General features: G+C 35.0%; 2 protein-coding genes across 5 annotated transcripts in view; both read right to left on the bottom strand.

The window, feature by feature from the left end:
• Positions 1–4,672, bottom strand: part of LOC128238282 (delta-like protein 1) — a 48,793-nt gene extending 44,121 nt beyond the window's left edge. For 2 of the 4 annotated variants that reach the window (XM_052954022.1, XM_052954024.1), the window contains exons 1-2: positions 4,192–4,671; positions 436–522 (exon numbers count right to left, since the gene is read on the bottom strand). In XM_052954022.1, coding sequence (XP_052809982.1) covers positions 436–522; positions 4,192–4,588 — 484 coding nt within the window. In that variant the 5' untranslated portion in view covers positions 4,589–4,671. Of the gene's footprint in view, positions 1–435; positions 523–4,191 lie in introns of all 4 variants that reach the window. The other 2 variants (XM_052954025.1, XM_052954023.1) reach the window with 2 other exon arrangements.
• A 4,703-nt stretch (positions 4,673–9,375) lies between these two features.
• LOC128236556 (ninjurin-1-like) lies at positions 9,376–10,856 on the bottom strand. The gene is made up of 3 exons (XM_052951486.1): positions 10,783–10,856; positions 10,538–10,638; positions 9,376–10,018 (listed from the first exon to the last, which is right to left on the bottom strand). The coding sequence occupies exons 1-3, from the start codon at positions 10,790–10,792 to the stop codon at positions 9,608–9,610; spliced, it is 522 nt and encodes a 173-aa protein (XP_052807446.1). The 5' UTR covers positions 10,793–10,856; the 3' UTR covers positions 9,376–9,607.
• Positions 10,857–13,491: the final 2,635 nt, after the last annotated feature.

Below are 13,491 nucleotides of genomic sequence, written 5' to 3'. Positions count from 1 at the left end.
TAATAAGGCATAATGATGAGTATGTGTGTCACTTGAAAGTCATTGGTAATATAGACTTGAATTTTGGCTTTTCCGAGCTGGAGCTTTCATTAGATTATCCTAAATAAAATCGAGCATTTGTTAACTATTATATGATCATTTGCGATGTGTTGGTGAAATGTACATATGATAATGGGGGATCATCAGCCAGATGTCCTCGTATTTTGTTATACAACAAATACGCTGATGTTAAGATTAACTTGGTACAAACGTTTACCTGCGAAGACGACGAGACATGACGAATATGTTCACAGTAACAAGCATTCGCGTCGCGTTCTTCAACTGTCGTTGAACGTCACTGGCGGTGTGGACATTTTTTATTGTTGTTTTCATTATGGCCGCAATAAAAAAAATAACATTACCCCCTTGGCGAGGCGTTTTATGTAAATAACTTACCAGGCATGCATTTTTCGTCAAAGGAATAATTCGGTGAGACTGTTCCTTCCGGGCAGCTGTCGCATTTCGTATCTCCTTCAGCAGTGGCTAAAACGGAAGGATATCACAGCGTTATTACCAAAACAAAAACAGTTTACAGATCAATTGCATTCATCAATTAAGTTGTAATTATCACAAATTAAATGTTATAAACGGTGAATGCAAGAGTTATTAAGTCGAATATTTTTTCGCTTATGACTAGACATTGCACGCTTTGTAATAATGTTCTATATGTGGCAATATTTCGCATGGCTGATGTCCCTTTCATTATATAACATGCATGAAAAAAGTTCGTCCGATTTAATCAATGTAAAGAAAATACCTAAATGTCTGCGATGGATCGTTTCCTTTCTTATATTATTAATATGAACGCAGGCGCTAAAGTGTTATTGCCCGACACTTTATAGATAAAGTATACTTAATGACTAAATCAAACATACATAGTGATAGGGAAATGTTTGCCATATAAGTTAATGCAACTTGGAAGTATTTCAACCCATTTTAAATAACAAACAATTTTGCTGCAGTTGACAATTTCTTGAAATAAACATCTACAATACTATTGTATACATTGTACGAATACATGTATGACAATTTCGTTGCCCTCTTCATTTCAACTTAAACAAGCAAATTCGTTGAATTGATATCCCCCGCCGGATTGGGCTAAGTCAAGGAATGGAAATCAATTGTTGGTGAAATATATATATGAGTTTGAGTTTGATTGCAACTGTTTGAAAAAAATAAATATTGTATAAAATGTAGCATTTAGAATTGACCAAGAAAGCTAGTTTATAACTCCATGTTACCCATTTCCAAACTCATCTAAGAGTTCACCAAGGCAAACATTCTGTTCAAGTTTCATGAAGATTGGTCCAGATATATTGCAAAATATATAACCTCTAGAGTGTCCACAAGGTTTTTTTAAGATTTGACCCAGTAACCTCATTTTTGACCCCACATGACCAACTAGTTTCAATCTATTCCAAGATTCCATCGAGGCAAACATTCTGATTAAGTTTCATGGAAAAAAAGCAGATGTATTGCCTCTAGAGTGTTCCCAAGATTTCTTTAAGATAAAACCTAGCGACCTAGTTTTTGACCCCATATGACCAATTTTAAAACTCTTGTAAGATTCCATTAAGGCAAACATTCTGACCAAATTTGAACATAACTTACTATTCTATACTAATGTTTGGTTCGGGACACAAATTTTCAAAGATTTCACTTACTAACCTGGTTTCTGACCCCATGTGACCCAGTTTTGAACTGTTCAACAACAATAAAAGAAAACAGTCTGATTAAGTTTAATGAATATTAGATTGCTTCTAGTGTGTTCCCAATTTATTTTTTAAGATTTGACCTATTGACCTTGTTTTTGATTAAATGACCCACTTTTAAAACGCAGTCGAAATTTAACCCAAGAGAACATTCTGACCATGTTGGAACATAATCCAATCAATCACCACCATAAAATAGTTTCAGGCAAGAATTTTGAAAGATTTGACCTAGTGACCGAACTTTTCCTCACATGTGACCCAGTAAAAACATGTCTAGGAATTCTTTAAGGAAAACATTCTGATCAAGTTTCATGAATATTAGACAATACATAATGCCTCTAATGTGTTTCAATGATTTTTCTGAGATTTGACCTAATGACCTAGGTTTTGACCCCATATGCCCCACTTTTACAAGCGGTCCATATTTTATCTAGGGGTACATCATGACCAAGTTTGAACATAATCCGACCAATCATTTCCATTCCGGAGGAAAAAATTTCCAAAGATTTGACCTAGTGACCTTATTTTCGATCATATGTGACCCAGTTTTAAATAAGTCCAAGATTTCATTAAGGAAAACATTCTGATTAAAGCTTATGAATATTTGACCATGTATTATGCCTCTAGTATGTTATGGCCCCCAGTGGTCCATTTATCATTCAGGGGTACATCATGACCAATTTTGAACATTACTTTATCAATCATTTCCATGATATAGTTCCGGACAATATTTTTCTAAGATTTGACCTAGTGACCTAATTTTCGATGATATATGACCCAGTTTTTTTACAGCCAAGAGTTCATCAAGGAAAACATTTTGTTTCAGTTTCATGAATATTTGACCATGTATAATGCCTCTAGTGTGTTCCAATGATTTTTCTAAGATTTGACCTATTGACCTAGTGTTTGACCCCGTTTGACCTTCTTTTTCAAGTGGTCGAGATTAGATCAAGGGAAACATTCTGACCAATTTTGAACATTTTCTGATCAATGCCTACCAAGATATAGTGCCGGACGGACGAACGGACGGACGGAATGACGGACGAAATGACGGACGGACGGACAACGTCAAAACAATATCCCCCTCCCGAAACCTTCGATTCGGCAGGGGATAATAAAGCAAGTATGAATTTGATAAAATACATAGATGCATTCGTATGTTAAAAAAAGAAAAAAAATATAATTTACCACACAAGAGTGATTATAATTTAACTCGAATGAACTGAACCCAATTCCATTCAAATATGATGGTAAATCATGGCCAAACATTTACACAATTATTTATATTGTTAACATAAAGGGATTCAATGAATTATATGTAGCCATGCAACTCTGGCACTACATCTGCAGAACAGCTCTTTGAAAAATAGCAAAACCAAGACCAGTTAAAAACTGTTCAATTTAAAACAATGTGTTGCTCAGATTTAAATTGAAAATACAAATAATGCTTTTATTAAGCCCAATACAGCAGAAGAATGTAAACAATGAGTTCTTTATTTTTTAAAATACCTTTAATTATTTCGAATTATAAATGAATTTAACAAACATCATGTTAACAGTTAAATAATAATTTCGAACTTAATCACAATTCATTATTTGTTTTCTCAGCCTTGCTCAATTCAGATATGATATATACAGACATCTGTTTTAGACATTTTCCAATGAAATATGCACGCACGTTTTTATTCTTTACAAATTTCGATTAACTAGAGTGACCCTTTTGTCTTGCCTTCCAAAGTATCGTGTGTTTTCTTCACCCGTTGGAAACAAAATTGTATGAATAAGTTCATGTTAAAATGTTCAAGGCTTTTATTTTTTAACCCCTAGTACGATATATTTTCTATCACAATAACAAACATGCAACATAATCGAAAGTATAAAGTGTGTAAGTTATTATCAGTCAGTTGATAAAACGTTACACCTGCATAGAGTACAAAAGAACAATAGATCACGTAGATTATCGAGATACAAAACAAATTGGTTGCATGGACGTAGATAAACGAGTTTTGATAATACATACTAACTTGATTTTAATTTAAAATCAATTCTATACAAGTACGACCGTTTCGGATAATTAACATCTCGTTTACACACTTTTATGTGTCATTTCAGTTATAGTTTTAATATACAATAAAAAGGTTTAAAATACGCTGTGTTAACATATTTTAAGTTCAAACTGTCCGTTCTTAGCCTCGGGATGTTTTAACGTAAACAACCTGTTTGTTCTTTCTCCTTCATGTTTTTCGAAATCATTTGAGGTTATTGTATATTGTGAGAAACAGCCATGAAATGTTATTTTACATATTGACATGTCTGTTTAAATTATTAAAGATACAGTGAGATACACTTTATAGAACGTCGTTTATTGTGCAATTCAAAAAGGAATTAATTTATAAGTGCTTAACTTATTTAATTTCGTCGTACATATACGTATACATACTTCCGCTTACGCCATAGCCCGGTTGACATTTTGTTTTTCTAACGCATACATCCTTGTCGAGATATTTATCGTTTGAACACCCACATTTAAGATCCGATGTGGAGCTACAGTTAAAATCGATAATCGTGTTGTGGGGACAGCTATTTTTACACGGTCTACATGCCCTGAAAACATTTCTGGTTTCCATAAAATAACCATCTGAACAAGGAGAACATTTAGCGCTTCCTCCATTGAATTCACAGTCATCAGCGAAATGATATCCCGGGTGACAATTTCCACAGGTCCATAACTCTCCGTTCTGCCTCTTCAGATGATACGAATCACAACACGAGGTATTTAATCCAATAACTTTATAAACATGTAGATACCAAACTATTAAAGCCAAGTGAACAAACATTTTGACTTATTTACTGCCCTGTTTACCCTTCCTATCATTATGATAAAGCAAACGAACAGTTAACGAATACATAGGGTCGTTTCATGCATATCAGCTATGTAATACAAGACTATCCCTGAACACTTAACGCTATAAAGGTAACGTAATACAATCCAACTTTAAACAAGGAAGTATCTTTACCTCCAGACTAATCCGTCGAGATTTAGTATTATATAATTATAGCTATGTCTGATCAGTTTGACTGTCCTACGCTGAATGGTCAGTTTGACAAAATACGATTTCCTCTTGCAACCTTAAATATCGCCACCTGGTATTCACATTGTATTCATTACATTTAGCGAACATTATCAATTTTCATTTTAACTGTCATTTTCCGTGGTCTACTATTTATTATTTAATGAAATGCATGAATAGGGCATCATAAAGAAACTAAAATATATTATTTAATTTCAAGCAGTGATATCTTCCTACCATATAAACAAAAAGAAAGCGGAGGACTCAAACTATTTAATCTCAAAAGTAACGATTCGATAGGAAAGACTGTACCGAAATCTGATTCACCTGCGATGGAAGTATGGGAAGTTCATACAGCATAATGTATGATAGAAGTATGTCGAATATATTTTAACAAACAATATATAACGCATTTTTGAACACATTTTTGCATCGATAACTCGGGTATAGATCAAAGGGATGTGACGCTCGAGGGTTTCAAAACATTCCATCCATTTAACAAGAACCACTGGCACCCCAACTTTGTTTAAATAACAATACGACTAGAAACTTTTGGCCTTTACACGCAGAAATGTATCATAGTTTTAGAAAGATTAAGTTGCGCGTATACTAGTAAAACCAAGACGTTCGATGAAATTGCATACTATAAAATTTTCTTGTAATTAAAGACAAAAGACTATAACTATCTTCCATGGCCGAGAATGTAAGATGCTTTTTCTCCCACCTCCGGTAAACAAAATTGAGTAAAAATATATTTTTGCTGGAACTCTTTTGTGCTTGGTGAAAATAATTGCGTATGGATATGCGATAATCCGTGGTTTTCATGGATATTTGCGCAGCGATTCAGATTATGTTAATAGTTAAATCGGTCTTTAAGTAGTTCTGAGGAGAGTGAAGCATTATTTCTTGAAAGGTGCGTGAAAACTGTTTTATGGTGACATTTGAGGCGTGAAATAATTACTTAGCGTTCTCAATACTGCCACAGGACAAGGTTTCCATGATGCTACAGACGACTGTCTTCAACAAGGAGAGAATTACAATGTGGTGACCATTCAAAAGGAGTTCCATACGGGCATTTTATCTTCTCCTGTGGGCAAGATAAGAATTTCTAAATTATTGGTTCTACTTATCTGTGGTGGGAGAATGTATTTTCTAAGTTGAATTTGGCTAGATGAATGAGTATGTTCATTTTTCTTTTACTGTTGTCTCTTTGGGGGATCTAAATTCTTATTTACGGTACACATCGATCTAAGTGTCACTTCATTTCTTCAATTAGCAATATATTTCATTTTAGATATGTTACAAAGGTATTTATGTAAACATGCATAATTCATTCTGTACCCCGGACAGTGTAAAGTATGCGTGTATATTTGATGTGTGGTTACTTATTACTATTGTTCTACTTTATGTGTAGAAATCAGAATTTGGAAGCCAATGCATAACCGTTTGGCAAACATTATTTTCATTCATGTACTAAACGATTGTATAACATAGGGAAACGTTCAGAAGTTTTCTTTAGTTTTGAAATAAGTTAAGCACACTTACAAAACATTTCCTGTTGTCTCGGCACAGTCTACCCTTATAGCGTTTGAGAATCCTGCAAGGTAAGCTTAACTGCCTGTTACATAAAATTATGACGAGCCCTCACTAAACATCAACGTCTATACGCTATAACAAGGTAACCTTAGTACAGAAGTTCCTTGTGGTTCATGTTTGGACAACCCAGTATTAAGTCTGCTTATTTAAATTTGATTTTATCAAGCAATTTAAAATATATATGCAATTTTTATTTAAAGAAACACTTCTTAAGGAATCCGATCGACAACTTATCTTGTTCTCGGATAACTTCATTAATCTTGATTAATTCCTGGTGACTCTAAATAAACTGTTTTGTTATTATGTCCGTGAAGTTGGCAGTATGGCAGCCTATTAGCGGGGCAGCGTGAAGTTGATAGTCTGACAGCCTAGCACCCTGGCAGCGTGATTTTTAGTAGCCAAGCTCCCTGGCTGCGTGAAGTTAGCAATCAATAAGCCCACTGGCCTAGCAGCGTGAAGTTGACAGTCTGGCAGCCTGGCAGCGACACGTAAGCAGACTGGCAGCCTGGCAGCGTGAAGTAGGCAGCCCAGCAGCCTGGCAGCGTGAAGTTAGAAGCCTGGAAGCATGGCAGCTTGAAGTTACAGCCTAACTTCGTGGCAGCGTGAAGTTAGCAGCTCAGCAGCCTTAAAGATTAGCAGCGTTAAGTTAGAAGCCCAGCCGCTAAGCAGCGTTCAGTTAGCAGCTTGGCAGCCTGGCAGCGTGGCAGCGTGAGGTTTACAGCCTAACAGTGTTACACACTGTTCTTTAAATGTGAACAAAAACATATCACTTAACTCGACTTTTCGATTTCAACAGCGCCTAGCAGATCTAGCTCGCTCTGGCAGCGCCGAGCGATTTATGGTATTTTAACCCAGGCTGGATACAAGGCTTTTAGTATATGTAGCATTCGAATAATTCCACGTTTAATGACTTTTAAGCAAATATAAGATGTGAAATGTCTGCCTGGGTTAAAATGTCAAAATACGCTTGACGCGTCTGGAACAAGCCAGATTTGCCAGCAGACTGTTTTAATATCGAAAAGTCGAGAAAAGAGATATGCCTTAATTCATATGAAAGAATGGTGTAAAAGTATGATAAATATACATTTAAGTAGTTAGCCTCAGTTATATGCGTGTTTTTTTTCTAAAGAATTATTGTGAAGGTGTTTTTCATTTTGTATGGATTTTTCGGATTTGAAAGCGTGAATATCTGGATGTCCGTGTTAAAATATAGGAAAACCTTCATCAGATAATGCTCCAATACGTGGTATGGTTAGGTAAAACTAAATTACCGCTCTAATGGCAAAATAAAGTGTTTTGAATTTTAAGACGCGCTTTTTTCACAATATAATGACGGAAAATTTCGCGCGATTGTGTTTAGGAAGAGAGATAAAAATCGAGTATAGTTCTTGCAAGATTACGTAACAAAACTTGGTGTTCTGACACATTTCAGATCTTATCTTTGCTTAAAACTCACTAAACGTGAAATAACTATTGTGAAGGAAGTTTTCAAGCTGCTAATCTGCATGGCTGCTCCGCTGTTAACTTCACTCTGCCAGGCTGCTAGACTGCTGACTTTAATCTGCCAGGCTGCTGGGCTGCTAATTTCACGCTTTTAAGCTGTCAGGCATCTGGGCTGCTACATTCACGCTACCACGCTGCCTCTCTGCAAGACTGCTAACTATATGCCACACTGTTATGCTGCTGACTTCACGCCGCCAGGCCGCTGGGCTGCTAACTTCACGCTGACACGCTGCTATGTTGCCATGTTGCTACTTTACGCTGCCAACTTCGATGACATATTGTTATTACTATTTCGTTCGAGTGTGTTTAGCACCCAAAGTATTTTTAAATGACAACAATATGGTGTCAACAAATTAGCATGCATCATAATTTCTATGTCGACAATTGTCGACAATTGTTAATTTGTAATTGTTTATATGCAATCACATTTATGATGCAGTGCTTGTTTTTTTTTTCAAATATAAACAACACAATAAGAACCGATAAATCCTATCGAAACATGTTCTTTGAGAGAAAAACGTCTTTTCACTGAACATATTAGTTTATTTTATTATAATTAATTTAGTAAAACAAATAAAAAACTGTTTGTAAAAGGCAACACTCGGTATATAACAAAATGCAAATATGCGTTTGAGTTATGATAAACGGTATGAACTTCTTTTTTTTGCAAAATGTAGTACTTAGAAACCAAGTTCGATTTGTTGTAACCTATATCATAAACGACACAGAGGTTTTGGATGTTCGGGTGTACGATCATTTCTCTTCGATTTATGTAAATTGTAACGATAAGTATGGTATGCTATATAAGTAAGCCACTATGACGACAATATATGATCTCAATAATACAGAGAATTCTACAGGAACAACCCCAGCAGCCATAAAAAAATCTGTGTGTAATAAAACCATAGAATGATGTTTGAAATCAGCAACTAAATTCATAAAACTCATCAATTCAAGTCTTTAGTTTTAAAAAGTTACACAAAATGTGTATTGGTGGTCAACATGTATCTTATAATTACTATTCATCAATTAAATTCTTTAAATTTCCTAATAAGCCCAAATATAACCCCTGGAGAAGTAGAATAAAAAGACGAGAAGTCGAAGTTGACGTTGATGAAAAAGGAACAGAAAATGAAGAAGAAAAAGGAAAAACAGAAAATGAGGGGAAAAAAACAGTTTATATATAATATAATGTTCCAGAACATACATATACGTGCAATGCAAAGTCATTTGAATTAATTCATACTTTGAATAACACCATCGAATATATTCACAACGCAAATAATGAATCAGAACATCAACGTCTTTTAATAACAACATATAAAAAGTATGCAGGCATCCATGCATTTACATTTAATGATATGAACCGACCATATTACAATCAATATATTAAAGCATAACAATTCACAACCTAAAAGACACAAAGAATCAATATCATTCAATTGACCATACTAATTTTGTTTTTGACTTAAAATAAATCAGAATAATATATGGAACGTAACACATTACCTGTGAGAACAGCTAGAAGCTTTAAATGAATGTATAGCATATTCAAATAACAAGCTTTATCATTTTGCCAATATGCTAAGTTTCACTTATTCAATAGGGTGAGAGTGTGATTCGTCACTGTGCCATATTTTGAGTTGCGCCTCAATCCTGAGAGTCTATGTTTCCAGAATGAGGGTCTTATACACCAAAGCCGGTCACAAAAACATTTGATACGATTATAAAAAGCACTAACACGTTCCCCACTTTGTCAAGCCGATCCGCAATGACCCTCTGTCGTTCCTCTGTTGCGGATAATATCGTATGCACATGGGCGGTAATCGAAGTACTTGTGGTTGCGGTTTCCGTGGTCGTCTTCTCCAACTTTCGCTCGATGGACCAAATAACGAGCATGCAGATAGTGAAAATTACTTGTAAGCTGATGGACAGGCAGATGAAGGTCAAAAGTAGATAGAAGTAGTCACCTCTGTCGGATACCAGAAGTGTCTTGAGTTGGGAGACGTTCGCCATCATGAGAGCTACGTCCATCAGCTGGTGGATAAAGTTCCGCTTCCCCACGTATATGTTGGGTGTGGCGGATGAAGATATGTCCTGCAGATGAAATACTGATTATGTCAATTATAGATTGAAAACTAGGTTGTTGAATTTGTACTTGGCAAAATAACGCTACCTTTACAAGCTTCAATTGGTACATTCAATGCTTTTTATTCTGGCTTTTTTGCCGACAAGTAATAATGTAATGATTTATATTTCATGAAGAAATATTGTCTTATTGTATTACAAATGCATGCTTTAAGATGTGTGCACTTAATACTTGTCTAACAGTGCATTAACTAGTGGCATGTGTGTTTTCATTCCTTTGCTATTAATCAACATTGTGTATAACTATTGGAAACTGCTCTAGTTGATGAGGTTTCAGTGTTTTATTATTATATTCCTTACACTTATTCGAATACCAAATGATTGTTTTATTTAGTTCAGAACATTTTATGAAGTAACATATATTTTTCCGCTCTATCTAATTATATGTCTTAAATTACCAATATATCTGAGAAAAAGGCTTTTTGCACCACAACATCTCAAAGAATGGCTATCTGCCAATAATTTTACCTTGAAACCAATGTCGACTTCCTCCACACCAACATCTTCATGTGAGCTGGAGCGAAACACCGGTCGGCCACCGTCACTCTCAATACCTTTCTCATACGTGCCTTTAATAATATGTCTTATCATACAGTAGTTGTAACAAGATCCATGGTAAACAAACGATTTAAAAACTTTAAAAAAGGACACGGACTATTTCTGTAACAAAAAATAAGAATGATATTTTTTTAAAGTAATTTAAATATGCTTACCTGTTTCCATAACAGTTCAATGTCCTTAGAAGAACAGTAAGAAAATGCTCTTATTCACCATCACTATATTTTGTATAGCAAAACTTTGATGAGATAATATTTATTTTTGAAATTTTCGAACCAGGGAACACATTCTAAATGTAGATAAGGGCATTCTATTTTGTATCATCTTGCATGGTATACATCAAAGGTTGCCCTACATAAGAAGTTATACAAACACAAATAAGATAACCTCGTTCTTCCAAATCATTCCTTTAACGCTAGTGTGCGGCAATGATTTTGCGTTTAATATATTGAACTAGTAAAATACAAGTATCGAAGAAAGAAAGAAAGATAAATCCATTTGGCTGTACCATATCGGTAATTTTAGGTTAATCTCTCTTTGTGGTCCTTATCTAAGGTTTCATATTACTCGGTTTAAAATGATTGTTACTTAATCTTATTACGATTCGTTCTACATCCAGTCGTTTACGGCAGTGTCAGGTAATTAAACACACCGGTATAAAAGGAAATATGTGATGCGCAATTTAAACTTTAAACTTTTTAAAGTAATTGATCATCAGAATGTGCATGGCACGCAGACCCGTATCAAAATATTGTAAATAAACGATGAAGGCGATACATTCAATTACATTCCATTCAATAAATTCGATAATTTGTGCATGTTTCTATTTAAACAAAACGTTGAAACGTATGGGTTTACAAGGTATGAGCTCAACTAATGCTTTTCTCTCATAATAGTTTCATAAAATACTACTTCTAGGTTATCCGTTTAAACGGGCTAATAGATTTATAAGTGTAAGAACAATTACACTCAATCGTACCTTAATTCACTATTGATGGTGTCACCCAAAATTCAACTAGAAACGACTTAGTGTACGCAGCATGCCCCCTTTGCTTAAACACGATAACTCACTCGTACAAAGCATCAGGAAAATTTCGCTTTGTTCGTTCCCGTTGGAAATATTTTAGTAAAACATGAGCTAAAAAATATATGTAAAACATTTTTTCCCGGCATTCTCCTGAAATCATTCACTGGAATACAAACTCAGAGAATATTTTTTAATGGGCATTTTGACTTAATTATCAACCAAACACTTTAATGCAAGCAGTCTTATGATTTCCCTATACATCGTTTGTGTTGACAAAGAAGGTTATGTTGTCGTCAATAAGTAATGCTGTATTATTCTCAAGTTAAATCGTCTTCTTTGATCATCTGTGACAAACAACCCCCGAACGTGACCAGGTGTACAATTAAATTACTTTCATTTATAAAATATCAGACTTGATCATAAGCAATATTTGACACAAACCGAATGGAACCATGGAAATTTCCTCGTGCATTCGTTAACGAAAAAGCAAAACTACTGTATACTTAATTTATCAAATAATATATTTTTATTGTTTGCAACATATGATGTACATTTTTCTGAGTTAAAATTATGGTTATGGATTGGAACCTCTTTAGTTAGAGCCTCATTTTCAGATATCACATGTCTCGATTGATATGATATCTTCAGTTTTCGGGGCCGTTATTCTTAGTTAGTTAATTGCATAATTTTTAGGGCCGATGCCTTTTTTATAACAAAATAGACAATTTCACCCACAACGGAATCAACACCTAGCAGACTATCTAAAGCTCTGTCATTTATCTTTGATTCGACATATAACGCGTTTGAGCGCATATCGACGAAATGGAATAATAAATGTATTAAATCTCAAGCTATTGTTTTCTACTGATCTTATTTGAACGGCTAACAAGTTGACGACTGTTTCGGTGAAACATCGTTAAGATTTGGTTTCGTCTAGCGTTTGTAATTTATGGATTGGTTTTGCTTTTTTAGATCGACACAAATATACTGAAATTTCCGTTTGGCTTATAGAATTGTGATCATAGATTGACACCTGTTTGTTAACGTCTTTACTTTCTCTATGACACCGTCATTTAGTATGTCATTTGGTATTTTTGACACTTTGGTTAAAGCGGAAATGTAACGCGTTGCGCTGTATTCATACACATTTTAAAACCTGTTTTATCAGGCTCGCTATTCATGGTAACCACTTTTCCAAATATGGTTTGTAAAATTTCACCTAAACGCCAAACCAAGTTTATAGCCTTCGCGTTTCTTCTACTTATGAGACAACGAACACGCCGAAGAGAAACTGTTTTCATTCAATTCGACCACCAGGACCACAAAGCACCGATCATGAACGTGAGTTTCACAGGCTAGCGAACCAAAAGAGTACTCACATGTTTTTGATAATTGTTTTGGTCAATATATTCATTGTCTTGAATCAACCGTATACTTCTTGTAATTCAGCAACACTTCTAAAGCCTACGGAAGAAGGATTAAAATGCTCAAACTTCCGGCATTTCTAGGACTTCGCTTGGCATTTTCCCTGCGAGAACACTGTGGGATTGTTAAAGCTTTATCAGGTAGTTGACGATGATATCCTTGTGCAGCTTGGCCACGCCCGCAAGCAGACTTAATTTTCGCTCCTTTAAGCTCAACAGATTCGGCAGGTCCAGTCGATTGTGCTCGAACTTGTCCTTTTCTCTGCCTTGCCATTGACACAGCATTTTACAAGGTTAAATCTCCTTCTAGCTATATTTTCTCTGACATCTCTTTGTAGAGAAATCCAACCACTTGCTTTCACGGATTTGTTTTGTTTTAAATTTACGGCAATGTTGAGTTCACATCTCTTAGT

Source organism: Mya arenaria, chromosome 6, assembly GCF_026914265.1.
Source record: "Mya arenaria isolate MELC-2E11 chromosome 6, ASM2691426v1".
Classification (NCBI taxonomy): domain Eukaryota; kingdom Metazoa; phylum Mollusca; class Bivalvia; order Myida; family Myidae; genus Mya; species Mya arenaria.
The sequence above is the reverse complement of the archived record's forward strand: the minus strand, read 5'-3'. Positions and strand labels throughout refer to the sequence as shown.